The following is a 15635-nucleotide window of genomic DNA, read 5'->3' on the forward strand; positions in this document are numbered from 1 at the left end:
TCCCCCGGAGCAGCATGTTTCGCGCGCGACTCCACGCTAGCACGCAAAGCCTCTTGGGAACAACATTTTGGCGGGAATAATTTTCGAACAAGAAGAGCGCCAGTAAAAAGGTGAGTTTGAAATTTTACATCTTTTGACCAGTCTCTTGCGGAAAACATTGCAACAGGCCAACTTCAGCTGGTCGTAGACGAAGCTACAAGTGCATCTTTCGTTCATTTGATTTATCTCTTTCATTCGATGAAACAAGCATGTGAAACGAAGTCAAATAGATTTTGCTGTTGTCTGAAAGCTTTCGAGCGCGCTTTTCGTGAAATCGAACCTTAGTTAGCGATGTTTGAATGGAAGATTTCATCGTGGAGACATTTGCAGAGTTGTGATGCGTCGAATGTCTTCAACAGTACAATGGCGTTCTTTATATTTTCTCAGCAGATATCAGTGCTACAAATTTTCCCTGTCGAGTTCAAGTATAAAGACTACAATGATTGGATTCAAGTCGACCGGACAAAACACTTCGACTTCTCCACAACTTATTATTGTGGAAGGAAACATTGGTGTTGGTAAATCAACTCTAGCATGCCGGTTAGCGAGACAGCTCAATTATCGCGTATTTCTGGAACCCACAACAAAGAATCCTTACCTGGCAAAGTTTTACCAAGACCCAAAGAAGTACGCTTTGAAATTACAACTTTGGATCTTCAAGCAGAGATTCAGAACTTACATGGAGGCCACTAAACACGTCCTACAAACTGGTAAACAGTGTAAAAAAATTAATTATTAAGCTTAATAGAAATGCAATTTTTTAGTTCAAGTTAATTTTTTATCAATTATCACACCTGAAAAGTTTCTAAAGAGTCTTTGGAACGAGATATCTACATTTGAGATTGAGCCCTGGCAAGTATCTTTATTTCTTATATGTTCTTGACATTGGCAAGAGTTGTTAGTGCCTCTCTTCACCCAGGGATGTGAAGTGGGAGAAGAAGGTGGAAACCATGCATGCAGAGAGAAACATAAATAGGAAGGCTACTACAAGAGTTGTGAAAGAAAGGATGGAAAGCCCAGGGGGTGTACCTGGGATTTCAAGTGATGTGGATGATCGAAGGATCTTTTTGGGTTTGAAATTTTTGATTCCGGGATTTTTTTGGTAGGAAAATTTGACAAGTTTTTTGGGGGGTGGCTTGATTTAAGTGGGGATTTTTTTTTGGTATTAAAAACAACCTAAAGATTTGTGGAAGTGACTTTGCTGCATAGTTCTGCAAATAAAGTACAAACAAACGTGTTTCTAATGTTTTTCACAGGTCAAGGAGTACTATTGGATAGATCAGTTTTCAGTGATGCTGTATTTGCTGAAGTGAATCATCAACAAGGGACCATCTCTCATGAAGGTAAAAACGCCTCAGTTTGTCACAGGATTTATTCCACTTTCAGCTAAATTTCTCCAATGGACACTCAAACCCAGAAACATTTGATACCAAAACAAAGCCTATTAAGGCGCGTTACACGGCAGAGAAATTGGGTACGGACCCGCGCAAAAATGATCCGGACCGACCACTTTTGTAGAGTAACAGTCAAATCAAAACGGGGCCATAGGCGCCTATGGCCCTGTTTTGAATTCACTGTTTCTCTACAAGTGGTCGGTCCGGACCATTTTGTGACAGGTCCGTACCCAAATTTTTCTGCCGTGTAAACGCCCCTTTAGTCCCAGGTTTTCAAATGGTAGCCAATCAAATTGCTGCTTAGTTTTCACTGGGTGAAATTAAGCCACACTCATATTTTGGGTTGATCACTGCCTGTCGATGCACGACAATAATTATTTTTAATTTTTTGTTTCAAAAATGATATCTCTGCATTTGTCAGGGCTTGAAAAAAATGAACTCCAGCTTGCCTGGGACAGTTGCATATTTATATATTTTTTTTTTTTTAAATCATTATTTAGTCTGTAGAGCCCTTGCCTGGGCCCTCTGCCCATCAAGCAGGTGAGCATAAAAATTTACTTGCCTGACATAAAAATCTACTTCTTCTGGACAACGGGACATAACATATTTCAAGCACTGATCAATCAAATCAATCAAATTTTATTTTAACACGTGACACTTTGGAGTACATACAGTTCTCGTTAGAATGTGTACGTGTGTAAAAATAAACAATTTTTAAAATTTAAAATTCTCTAAAACGTTAAAAATTATCATCGATATTTACATATAAGTTAAAGAATATCAAAAAAGATGTGCACAATTTTTTGATGATGTCATTCTGTGCAATTATTTCTTATCTTGCAATAAACCCTTTTAACTCTCAAGATTGATAGAAAGAGATCCACAGTTGACAGTCAGTCATTCAGTCGACAGATTGAGCTTGGTGCTGCAAATGGTTAGAGAAAGTTTCACTAAAGTTTGTCACCAGCCCCCTATCTTATGGTAATAAATTTGTCAATATATTTTTAATTCCATCAGGTTATGAGTACTATAACGATTTGAGGAAGCAAGCTCTTAAGGCAGTTTTGGTTCCTCACACCACCCTATATCTTGATGTTCCACCTGAGACTTGCAGTCAGCGTATCCATGGACGAGGAAGGGTAGGATACAATATCATTTTTATTTCACGTATACTATATGTATATTCAAGTGGAAAAAAATTGTTCTTTGTAGCTGAAGTTCCTTCTTTGGATGTATGGTTTCACACATTCAGCCTGGAATAAGGTTAAGTTTGTTCTAATCCTGAGATACAAAGAGCCTGAATTCTTGTCACTGCGAATGCTAGACTTCAATACCGATAGTTTAAAGCAATTTAAAGTACACATGCACCACTTTTCCCCAAACAAGCAGGGCTCGAGACTAATTTTTCAACTCACTGGTTTACTGGCCAGTGACATGTCAGATCTTACTAGCCAAAAATTATCTTTCACTAGTCAGGTATATTGATTTCTATCAAGAACAGTTGACTTTTCCGAGTTTTTCACTAGCCAAATGGCTAGTAGGAATGCTAAACCTGGTAGCCAAAACCTAAATTTTAGTAGGCTAGTTGGCTACCGTTAGTCTCGAGCCCTGAGTTACAAGAGAGTTGTACGCTATAAATTATCCCAATAACATTATTTTTCTGCCAGGTAGCCACAAGCCCTAAAAATCTGTTATTACCCAGGACACGTAAATACTCATGACCTGTTTTGAAAAAATACTACTTACGAGAAGCCTTCTTGCCTGAGATACTCGGGCAATAATTTTTGCTAAGCTCAAATATCTCTTTTGACATCATTTTTGGTAACATCCATATTATTTCTTTTAAGGATTATGAGAGTGGGATTCCTTTAGAATACCTCAAAGGACTTGATACATCTTATAAAAAGTTTTTAGATGAAATGAGGTAGGAAAATATTCCAACATTTTGGTCTCTAGCATTTTCTAAACTATTGAATCCAGGTATTGCTTACAAGTGTAATGATACATCAGCTATCAATGTTACAGGATTGTAAATCATCCAATTGCAATGCATCTCTTGCTTATTCAACTGTCAATTATAATCACAATGGTTTTGATTTCTTTTTCTACACTGTCTGTTTTGTTCTTGTATTTTAAACAAGGAAAAAGTATTCATGTGTGTATGTTTGAGATGGATTCCTTTGATGTCGACACTTTCTTTTGTTGCGCTTACATGGAACTTACAGTGTAGCAGCTTGTCAGAGAACAGTGTTACATGTTATTTTCCCCAATGGACATTTTCAAGTAAAATACCGTAATATATTATCTACCACCCAGTAGTGTAACATGGCTTTTTGTTGTTGTTGCTCAGAAATGTTGGCTCTAGGGTTTTGGAGTATAACTGGACAGACTACGGCTATAAGTTTGAGGTAAGTGGAGGGATAGATGTACATGTAGATTGGCCTTTAATACCGGTAATTACTGTTGTAGTACCTGTTTTATTTGTTTTGTATGTTTGCTCGCATGACACACCTACACCTATTCCAACAGCACACAGAAAACAACCTGCAGGGTTTTTAAAACAAGCTGGCGACCACAGGAGTTTTGCCGGCTACTTGATTATATGTCGTGGGTTACTCTGGTCAAAGCAATCAGCTCACAACAAACAAGCTTTGCATTGTCACAGCCGCCTACTCTTCATGTTGTTGACGTCTACTTAGACACATTTTGAAACCCCTGAATCTGCCCTGTTAGTTTTATATTATGACTAGCACAAATAAGACCTTTTTTCGTAGACTGATTTATAATTTGAAGGGTTCGGTGCAAAAAGGGCGGCAGTGATTTTGGCCGAAAACGAACATCGACCAAACAACTCCAAATTTCGCATGTGAGTTTGTTTACGTATGCGAAACATTGTACTGTATTTATTGTCCCTGGTTTTTGCTCCGTTTTACAGAAATAACATAATTATGCAGAAAGCTCAGTTTTTAAAGTCAACGTTTTAAGAAGTCTCTTTGTTCCCTTTGAACAAAAAAAGTACAAAAGATGCTGACTGGAAAACCTAGTTTTTGCATAAGTAATTTTTCGGAAACAGAGCAAAAACCGCGGAAAATAAATTCATTACAATGTTTCACTTGTGTCAACAAACCAGCACGCGAATTTTGGAGTTGTTATTTTTTTTTTTTTTTTTTTTATTAATTTAATTGCAACACACACACACACAAAAAGAAAAAGCTCATTTACAAATTGATTACTTACATTACCTCTACTCACGGTACAGTTACATACATTACTTACAGAAAAAAGAAAGACTACTTACTAAACGATTACTTGCACTACTTACGGGACCGTTACATACATTACTTACAGGAAAAAAAAAGACTACTTACAAATTGATTACTTACATTACTTACGGGACAGTTACTTACATTACTAAAATGAAATTATAATTTATTGAGGCTGAGCAGGAGAAGAAACTAACACTACTTACATTAAATCTAAAGGATCGAAAAACAAGAAGAAAATAAATGAAAAGGGGAAAAAAACGATACTACTTTATAAAATAAAAGAGGAGTTTAATAGTTAAAGATTAAGTGTCAATGTGTCAGATTTTCCACTTTGTATTTAAGATTGAGTTTGTTGCTAAAATCAGTCAGACAAAGTAAACTGTTATTTAGCTTACTTGCATATATATAGTATTTCATGAAGAGGAGGGTGTAATTGACCTTTCTCTCTAGCACCGGGTTTTTGGGTATTTACAGGATGAAAAAAGCATTTCTTTCGTATCCGGTTGGAAACTAGAGCCATTTTGAACATTAAACCAATCAATGACATTACGAAAGAAGGTTCGAGTAAATGTGCAGTTAATGAAAGTATGATCTATAGAATCTGTTCACTGCAATATGCACAATCACTATCTGTGTGGATCCCATATCTGAAGAGTTCTTTCTTCGTGACGACAATCCTATGAATGAATTTAACTGAAATTCTTTTAACTTATTTTCCTTGCATAGCTTTGGGTTTGCGCTAAAAATTTCTTTCCAGTCTTCTGTATCTATTTTAGATCGGTGCTCCATCTTTTAGGGCCAGTAGGGGGTGATTGATGTTTCTTGGCAAGGAGTAGGTGGTTAGTCTCTTCTTTAAACTTTTCCAGATTAATTTGGGTGTTTTGATTTAGCAGAAACGATGTAGAATTTTCGCTGTAGTTAAGTATCGGGTTTTGCCCTAAAGTTCGCGCTTTATCTTTCAAAGAGCCAGGAATTGCGCTCAAGATTTGATAAAACTGGAGAAAATTCGTTTTGCAATGATATTTTATCTGAAAATCGTGGAAGGTTAGGTATTGACCTTCCTCATTCAAGAGCTCTTGGATCGTATGGATGCCTTTATTAAACCATTCCCTAATAAATATAGGCTTTCCACCCACTAAAATATCCTTATTGTTGAAAAGGATAATGTCGTTTCCTTGATCATAGTTGTACAAAGTTTTAATTTCGTCAAAGGCAATAAGTATGTCTCTGTAAAATTCTGGAAAATGCCCAAGGTATTTGGTATCGTAGTTACATCGGAGTAGGAAGTTGAGGTCACCATGTTTTTTAAAGAAGTGGTCCGGAACTATTTTCCAGTTGCCTTTGTTTCCAAAAAGAAGTCTTTGAATCCATGCTAATCGTAATGATCTTATTGCAAGTTCTATATCAACCATTCGTAACCCCCCATTGCTATAGTCCTGATAAAGACTTGTCCGCTTTATTTTGTCCTTTTTATTTTTCCAAAGGAAACGAAACATTTTATCTTTCACCGTTGAAACTATCTCCTTGGGAACGTTTGTGTTCGAAATTGAATATATTAGGTTAGATAGCCCCAAAGATTTAATTATTAGCACTTTCCCATATAGCGTTAACCCTCTCGAATCCACATATCTAGATTCGTTTGTAATTTTTGCACTTTCAGGTTGAAGTTCATCTGGTTGTTACCTTTCTCATCATAGGAAGCAAAAATTCCTAGGAATTTTGTTGGACTATTTACCCATTTCATCCCTAACGGTTTGTTTTATTTTTTGACCATTTTCCTAGCCAGATGGCTTTTGTTTTCTCTACGTTGAGCATTAATCCGGATAATTTACCAAAGACATTCACTGTGTCTAGAGCTTGTTCGACCAATGTCAGATCGCCACAGAATAAGTTCGTGTCATCTGCAAACTGACTTAGTTTGACCTCAGAGCCAAATAGACAAATTCCCTTGACGGTCGGGTTTTGTCTTATTTTATTTGATAAAACTTCTGCAGTTAAGATAAACAAAAAAGGCGAGAGTGGACATCCTTGTCTTACTCCTCTAGAAGGCTTAAACCAATCCGTAGCGAAGCCGTTGTTCAAGGCTGCACTTTCAATATCTGTGTAGAAGATTTTGATCCATTTTCTTACGCTATCCCCAAAGTTGAATTTTTGTAGAGTGCTCTGAATACATGACCATTCCAGTGAGTCGAAGGCTTTTTGAAATCAACTGATATGAGTATACCTGGGATGTTATTTACTCTTGTTTGTTCCATTATATCGAATATTAGCCTTACATTTTCCCCGATATACCTCCCTTTTACGAAGCCGGTTTGGTCCGGATGCACAAGTTTTGGCAACATTGGTTCGATTCTCATTGCTATGCTTTTGATGCAATTTTGTAGTCTACGTTGAGTAGAGTAATGGGTCGCCAATTTTGTAGGAGCAGTAATTCTGCATCTTCTTTAGGTAAAAGAGTAATTATACCCCGACGCTGGGATATCGATAACCTCCCAAACTCGTATGCTCTGTTTAGGCTAGCTAAAAGATCTAATCCTATCAAATCAAAAAAGTGTTTATAGAATTCTACAGTTAGCCGTCTACTCCTGGTGATTTACCGTTTTGAAACGCTTCTAATGATTTTTTGCATTCTTCATATGTCAAGGGGCCGTCTAGTTCATCCCTTTCCTTGTCCTCCAGTTTAGGGATCTCCAAGTTTTCTGTAAATGTTTCGAAGTTATCCTGTGTCTCAGTTGTTTTGGAATTATACAGGTCATTATAATACATTTTAATCATCGACAAGATTTGCTTTTCATCTGTGGTTGTTACCTCGTTTTCTAATTTAATTTCATTTATGGTTTTCCGATTGTAATTTCTTTTCTCTAAGTTAAAGAAGTATTTTGTAGCTTTCTCTCCTTCTTCGACCCATCGACATCTAGACCTGAAAATTGCAGCTTTGCCTTTATTGTCATAGTGTTGTTGGAGTTCCTTTTTGAGGTCATCATATTGTTTAAGGATAGAGTCGATATTATCAAGATTTTGGCTATTGCAGATTTTTTTATCTAGATCATCTAGTTTTCTTTGATCACTGTCTCGCGTTTCTTAATTGTTTGTGCCTTTCCTTTAGCAAAGGAAATTGTCGCGGTTCTTATTTCCATTTTCATCAGTTCCCAAAATAGCTGTGGATCGTTTACATAAGAGTACTTTCTGCGAAGCTCAGGATATAATTCTCGAATTTTGGATGTGTACTCCTCGTCGTTTAATAGAGTGTTATTGAATTTCCAAAATCCCGGTCCGCGAGGGTGCTCATCTGGCCACGATAATAACAAAAATATTGCATTGTGATCAGGCGCTATTGATGTTTGGATGTCCACTTTTTTAACAAATTGTGTTAAATGTTTAGCAACTAGAAAAAAGTCTATCCTTGATTTAACACCTAATGCCTTAGACACATAGGAGAATGTGTTAAGCTTCGGATGGCGTGTTCTTTGAATATCAACAAGATCAAGACTATCCATTGTAATTTTGACTAAATTCCTATACGCTGTGGACCTCCAGGGGACACCACCTTTTTTGTCTTTCTTTTCCAAGGTACAATTCCAATCACCCCCTACTATTAGGGTTGCAATTTCGGCTTTGTCAATTAAGAGGCAATTCAGTTCCTGAATAAAGCCTAGCTGTTGTGTGTGGTCGTTTGGCGCGTATATATTGCAAAATGATAATTTCAAGCCATTGTATGTAATGTTAATTAGGATTATTCTGCCCGAGGTGTCACTGGATGTGCATGCCACCTTTTCTTTTACCGCTCGATTGATCAAAATACAAACACCTTTACTGTGACAGGTGCCATGAGAAAAGTAAATTTGACCTCCCCATTCATTTCTCCAAATTGCTTCGTCGCTTGGTTTGGAAAAAGTTTCCTGAAGAAAATAGAAATCGGCTTTCTGATCCTTTAAGTACATAAAAATGTTCCTTCTTTTAGAAGTATCTCTTAGTCCCCTAACATTTAACGAAATTACCGAACATTTGTGTGATTTATGCATTTAAATTTAGTTCTCTGGTGAAATATTTTGTTTACGTTCTCCTACAGTAATAATAACAATAAGCGACAAAAAAAAGCTGATCAAAAAAACAAAACTAACGATCACAAAATTTTAAAAAACAAACCTATTTTAAGAGTTCCTTCTCTCAGCAAATCCAGTCCGTTATCCCTTCATTTGTTCAATAGTCTGTTGATTTCATAGATCTTCTAAGTCCTCCTCACCGTAAATTGTAATCGGCCATCCGTCTGGCGATGTCTTCACAAAAAGTTTTCCATCGATTGTCCACGCGCTAATTATCATATTGTCCTTTTTCTTCTTATTTGCTTTCCAAAATAATTCCCTTCTGAAATCCGTCAAGTTCTCATTTATAAATATGCGTTGTTCTTGAAAAGAAGCGTTGCGGTAGTCTGGGAAAATGTCAGACACTTTTAAGCCCTTCAGCTTGGTTCTCGCTTTATAAAGTCGGGACTTCACTTTGTGGCTTAAGAATCGTACAATTATGGGTCTGCTGTTTTTTCTTCGCAGCTTGTGAGATATTTCAATATCTTCTGGGTTGATGGTGATGTTGACAGCTTCACCTATGCGGATCACGACTTCTTCGGTGGATGTGTAAGCGCTTTCTGGGACTCCGACAATTTCCAGGGAATTTTTGCGCGAGTATTGTTCCAACTCGTCATAGATTTCGTCAAGCCTGTCCGTCTCTTCTATCTGTTTATAAAGCTTGTGTCTTGTTTGTTCAAGTTCGTTCTGCAAGGTGCCGTTTGCTTTCTCGGCCTTTGTTAGCTGTGTTTTAAGTTTCTCTGTTTCCCTCTTGTTGGTGTTGAGGGCGGCTCTTAGCTCCTTTATTTCCTCCTTGAATTGTTGATTTTCCTTGAGTATCGCTGTAACTGTAGTTTTTATGTCAACAAGCATCTTCTTGATGTCGGTAAGGCTTGGCTCAGGTGTTGGCTCAGATGAAGAGGCGTCCAACTCTGGCTCCTCGTCACAACTATCCGCCATATTGGAACGTTTCGCAACGTTGGTTTCTTCTTCCATTGAACCTCTTGCACCCCTTTTATTCTTGCGACTATTCGATTCCATTGAAGTTATCGATATACTGCATCGCTCTAAGATTACTAGACGGTCGAAAATACCAGGGAAATTAGGAAAATGAAGGGAGATTTGGCTCCGCTCAATAAACACGTCCGATCATGCCGGACTCGCGCATGCTCTCCTTTGGAGTTGTTATAGCAATGTTCATTTCAAGCCAAAATTACGGCCGCCTTTTTGCACCGAGCCCTTCATTTGATTGGTTTTCTAATAGTGCAGTGCAATCTTGACAGCAAAGTAGTTTGAGACTTTTGATGATATTTATTGATTCTCTGGTTCCCCATTTTGTTTATTATTGTGCAGTTTGTTGCAAATCAATCCTAACATTAGATAAGAGTGATACATGCATTTGTTTGCCCAAGATAAACAATGTACCTTATATGAAATACGTTTAGTTGCAAAAAAAAAAAAAAATGGATTCAGAGGAGTCAGTTGGCTGAAAGGTTCTGACACTTAATTAGTTTCTATTACATGCCAATTGACTAGGAATCTTAGTATTTTTAAACCTCCCTCGCAAAGGGATAAGGAAAAAAACAATCTTTCCCTTTTGGGATGGTACTTTACATACAGTGCGGACACTCGAACCGTGAACACCAAGGCCTTTTTTCCCGCTTTTTTGCCATCATCCAATCACGAAGTGACTTCATAACGAGGCTGGTACATTTATTGAGAGTGAAACATACCGATCATGGCTGAAAAAGAGTGAAATTTATATGTGGCTCAAATCATTATCTCCAAGCATGAAATTAGAAAGACTTTCACTCCAGTTCGAAAACAGAGGGTTCCGCTCACGAAGGTCACTGGCTTTAATACATGAAATCTGAGGATTTGGACTCGTTCTTTCCGTCTCCTGATAAGCTGTTACTTGCGGAAAGACGCGTAAAGAGGCCGAACTGAACAACATCAAAAAGAAAAGCCCTTGTAATGATGTCAACTCTTGTAAGCTAAAGGAAAAAAAACACCCAGAATTGATTATCGATATATTCGCACCGTACAGCGTGAACTAAAGGAAGTTGAATAATAGTATACGAAAGCAAAGAGCGACTACGACGTATTTAGCGCTTCCCGCCAACGAACTAAATCAAGGTTCTTGGCTATTTATGCGACCACGTCGATCTAAAGAAACAGAACCCGGCGAAATATTTAGATTGTTCTGCCTTGGATAGAGACTTGATGATTCTTCAGCGACGGGTTCAGCGAGCGCTGCGAAATAAACTTCTATTAAAGGAAAATTATGACTGGAGATTGCCAAGTGTTATCGAAGAGTATAAACATGGAATTGTTGACCCTCTCCGAGTGCAGTGAGCGGAAACAAGGAATGCATGCAAATGGTAAAATTGTACTTTACTCATGTTATGCTGCACTAAACTGCGTTTTATATGTTCCCTGTTGTGTTTTTATTTTTGCGTGTTTTCATTTCGGCTTCAAATAATGTGCCGGTACACTGTAATTAGTTCAGACTCAGACATTAGTTCATGCATTTCCGGTTGTGATTGTGCTGTACAAAAATAAAGTTTGACTTTTAGACTACTAGAACGTGACAATAAGGTTGAATCAGAACAGAATCTATTTAATAAAGTTTAGTTTGTAACATACATTCTGTGTCTTATTGCGCTTGAAGGAAACTTACATGTGTAGCAACAAGAGCGAGTTTATTTGTTCCCACGGATAAGATAAAAATAGCAACAGAATCAGACATATCCGTGTTTTCTAAAGTATATTTGCTGGACTTATTTTGAATCAGAACAATTTCTATTCTATTCAATAAAGTTTTGTTTTATCTTGTCTAATCTGCGCCTGCATTTGAAGAAAATCTACGTTGTTTAGCCATGTTAGCGGCAAGAGTGAGTTTATTTGTTTTTATGTGTAAGATAAAAATCTGAGTTGTCAGTCACGTAGCCGCATTTTCTGAAGTATGCGATTGAATTTGCTGGACTTACTTTGGACACAGCTTCGCTAACAACAACCGCTGTTGAATCTCACTTGTATACACGCTAGGTTTACATAATTTCTCTGATACCACATATTCGACAACATCTGTTGACATTTTATTTCGAACCGGTGTTTTTCGCGGCCCAGCCAGAGATGAGTTGCTGTCTTCGTAAGATTGGACAACTTTATTTACACATCCGACGCTAACTCGCATATTTTGTGAAATTTGTCTTAGCGAAAACCCTTGATGATGTAGATCAAGCATTCTTTCCCGATAAACTTGAGGCAGAGCTTTACATTGTCGTAGCGGTAGATCCCTTGCTGTCGATGAACACCGAGTTTGCATTCACCTTTGCCGAACAGGAATAAAAAAGACTCCGACGGTGGCGATAAAATCTTGAAAGATTCTAGCGAAAAATATGTACTTTCCAGCGTAGTTAGCAGGCTCGTAGGCCATTTCACATTCGAAATATTGCCGAGTCGCTGACATAAAAAAACTCACATTATATTTTCCCGCAACCGCTGTGATTGGACGGCGCTTAAAAAATGTTAATCCTTTTGTTTATAAGAAGAGCTCTCATTGGCTAACCGTCAAAAAAGGCCCAAAAAATGTCCAAGTGTTCATGGTTCGAGTGTCCGGCCTGTAATATCGGTTTAAAAAAAAGTAAGGCGCAAAAAAAGATGGAACTTACTTGCATATCCTGAGATTGACTCTTAATAACCTTTGTTAATTGTATTCAATGATGTTTGTTTTGTTTAGGTAGCAGAAGACATCAAGAAAGGGCATATCCCCACATGGAATCAGGAAAATCTTCATGTCTTCAACAAACTGTAAGTTTTGCTCAATAATATGACAGATAAGGTTGCAATATAAAATGAAACTGAAGTTATGAAGAGGTGCTCTTTTTCTCTGGTGCAATAAACCCTGTCTAACATCTGCTCATTACAGTTAAAAAACTTGTAGTTTTGTAAGTTATGAGCAACAAGTTTTCCTGGATCTAAGGTTGTATGCACTAATCAAAAGGCTGCTAGAATTTGTCAGTTGCCCCAACAATTCAGTAGCACCTGTTTATACTTAGGGGTAATAAGGGGTAAAGGAATAAAAACATTAATGTTAATAAATAACATTCAACCCTAGCCCTGCCACCTTCCTTCCCAAGCATTATTGCACACAGGGGTCAATAGTTTTAGAGTGTTCTGGTGTAACTGTATGTGCCATTTTGGCTTAGATGGTCTTACAAAATTAGGTTTGGCGCTCCCTGTGCTTTAACAACTACATATATACTGAGAAATACTTTTAAACAACTCTAAAAATCAATTATTTTTCTCACAGAATATTAGATGAGTCAATGGTGAAGGAAGTGTTGACATTAAGTCACTCTGTTCCTGAAGCAGTTATCAGTGAGGATGAAGAGGTTTGTACCATACTGATGATATTAATTTTACAATTAAGTTAGGGCATGTTAGCTCTGTTGCTTGATCAAATAGTGTAAATTATAGACAGATGTCAACAGCCAGTGTTCATAAGCTGATTTGTAATAACATAAGTGTTTCTGCTTCCACTGGATGAGATACTAGTCCATTGCAGGGTTTCCCCGCCCCCCTCCACCATGTAATCACCTGCAGTGTGAGAGTAAAGTGTCTTGCCCAAGAACACCACACAATCATCCTAGCCAGGGCTCAAACCCAAGTCTGTTTCATTCCAGAATTTTGCTTTACTATACATAGCATCTGTTACAAATTAATATTATTGGCTGTTTAAATTCTGTTTCCTTTGTTGTTGTTGTTTTGCAATCTGCAATGAGCCCCCCATCTTGCCGTTATTCTCCTTATGTTTTTAAGGATAAATTTTTGAGCTTCAGGTAATTGTTAATGTCCTACTTTTTTTCAACAGGAAGAGCCTTTGACAGTAGAACCACAGCTCCAGATTAAACCAAAACAATGTAGCAGTGGCAAGAAATTATCAGCGAATTTAACACAACAGTTAGTGCCCTCTGTAGAAGGAAATTAACTAACTGAGTAGATGTGATTAGATCAACATTATAGAGATACTTTAAAATTGTGCAGAGCATTATAAATGTTAAAATAGTTTTGACAGGGTGTTCATTAGGCATCGGAGATTGGAGAATTCTCCTTGTACTACGTAGAATTCTCCGGCTAAATTTCAAAGGCCTGTAACTATTTTTTTATAAAGATGCAGAACCTTTAAAGCACATTCTCCGGTTACTTTACACTATTCTCCTGCTATTACCATTCTTAATGAAAACCCTGTTTGAATTACCATTTTTCAAAATTGTTTTTACCAGCACACTTCCGTATATTTTTCTATTTGTTAGCTTATTATACATTATTTTAGTGGGTTTTATAAAATTAATGTTATTTCAGATGAAGGTGATATTTTAATGCATTTAGTTAATGTTAGATTTGTTTACAAAGCATTGACTCTTTTCAGCAAACACATTCTTGGAAAACTAAACTGTTGGAATAAATTGCCATACAATTGCTGGATTACATCTTTATAAACTAAACTGCAAATATTCCTTACTAATAAAACATGGAAAATATATCATTTTACAAAACTACCGGTATTATTTTTGGGTTTCAACTTCTGTAATGCCACCAATGACCATTAGATTTTATGATATTACATGGTCACCACTTTTACATGCACTTCACAAAAAAGAGTTATCAAATTGACAGAATATAACAGCAACCATTTTACAAAACAATACCCAGAATGGCACTGAGTTAAATTTTTCTTTATTCAAATGGGTGGTTTTATTCCAACAGTAGAGTTTTTCTTTAGTAGGCAAGGCATTGTTTCTTTTTGACCACAACTCTCCAGTATCTAACATTTTGATTTACTGCAAATTTACTGCAACCATGTAAATAAATATTTAATTTTACAAACAACCTCATGTTACCATCAGCATTTTTTCAAAATTTCTTGATAATCTATTCATAATATACTTTTATCCAGAATTGTTGGCTACAGTCAGTGTTTTGAAAATCATCTTGTTATCTCTGAATATGTTTTACTCAAATCTGCTGGCTACTGTCAGAAGATAATTTCAAAATCATTATCAATTATTATCTGACAACATTGTATATGAACTTGTAAAGTCAGTATTTAGTGTAAAAATGACAACAATTACTGGCAACAATGATGCCATATTTATTACTTAACTTTTAAATTTTAAATTGGATTACTTTATCACCAAATAGTAATTATAATTTTATTATCGCTCAATCAATCAACTTACTGATCCATGCAAAAAAGTGGCCACAAGATAGAGCTGTCGCATTGCATTTATACATTATACTTTACACTTCCTTTACATCAAATGTACTAGCTTTTGTATTGTTTGTAAAAGTGAATAAAGCATTTTGTACATATATCTGAATGCTCTGTTTTTCATCACAGGGTGTAGCACTATTCTTTTATCTCTGAGGTTAATTTCAAATGCCATGAGGCTTATAGGTTTACAGTGGAAGGCCTAATTGTGACAAATTTGGATGATGTTGAAAGATGTTCATGAAAAAAGAATGGGGGGCTGGTAGATGTGAAATAAAAAGGGAATTAAAGGCTCTCCAAACCAACTCATGAATGAAAAAGACAGTACAAGAGCAGTGTTCCTTTGTTTAAAACAACTTAAGAGTTTAAGTTGAAAATCCATTTTGAAAGCTATAAATAGCCAATCACAGCCATGAATAAGAAAATTGCGATTACAGTGCTGTGCAATGTACCATTGCCACTGCACTCCTACTGCATTATCACTTTATTAAAGAAATGTCCAGCTCTAACAGACTTCTCCGTTAACAAAAATTTTATGGTCTACTTCAGAAAATGAGAATAACGTCTGTGGATATTTTTTATTGCACTTAATCACATT

The 15635-nt window shown here is 36.7% G+C and overlaps 2 protein-coding genes across 4 annotated transcripts in view; one reads left to right on the forward strand and one right to left on the reverse strand.

Moving 5' to 3' along the window:
• The window catches only part of LOC144659493 (meiosis-specific protein MEI4-like), a 221261-nt gene that overhangs the window by 40130 nt on the left and 165496 nt on the right, over nt 1-15635 (reverse strand). The gene's annotated exons all lie outside the window — the stretch shown is intronic.
• LOC144659791 (deoxyguanosine kinase-like) lies at nt 36-15137 on the forward strand. Of its 3 annotated transcripts, none has more exons than XM_078520302.1 (9): nt 36-110; nt 430-749; nt 1296-1382; nt 2451-2572; nt 3281-3357; nt 3784-3841; nt 12503-12573; nt 13076-13157; nt 13637-15137. In XM_078520302.1, exons 2-9 carry the CDS (start codon nt 479-481, stop codon nt 13751-13753), a joined length of 885 nt encoding a protein of 294 aa, XP_078376428.1. In that variant the 5' UTR covers nt 36-110; nt 430-478; the 3' UTR covers nt 13754-15137. The 3 variants fall into 3 exon arrangements, with proteins under 3 accessions (XP_078376428.1, XP_078376427.1, XP_078376426.1); XM_078520301.1 differs by having other exon boundaries at nt 84-110; nt 427-749; XM_078520300.1 differs by lacking the exon at nt 36-110 and having other exon boundaries at nt 131-749.

The sequence above is a fragment of the Oculina patagonica genome, chromosome 7, assembly GCF_052425735.1.
Source record: "Oculina patagonica isolate OP01 chromosome 7, crgOcupat, whole genome shotgun sequence".
Classification (NCBI taxonomy): Eukaryota; Metazoa; Cnidaria; class Anthozoa; order Scleractinia; family Oculinidae; genus Oculina; species Oculina patagonica.

Excerpts from the sequence above, each read along its gene's own strand:
- LOC144659791 (XM_078520300.1), top strand. The coding sequence starts at position 377 with ATGCGTCGAATGTCTTCAACAGTACAATGGCGTTCTTTATATTTTCTC. Across the intron at positions 2,573-3,280 it reads GTATCCATGGACGAGGAAGG|GATTATGAGAGTGGGATTCC; the intron begins GTAGGATACAAT and ends ATTTCTTTTAAG. Across the intron at positions 12,574-13,075 it reads CTTCATGTCTTCAACAAACT|AATATTAGATGAGTCAATGG; the intron begins GTAAGTTTTGCT and ends TTTTTCTCACAG.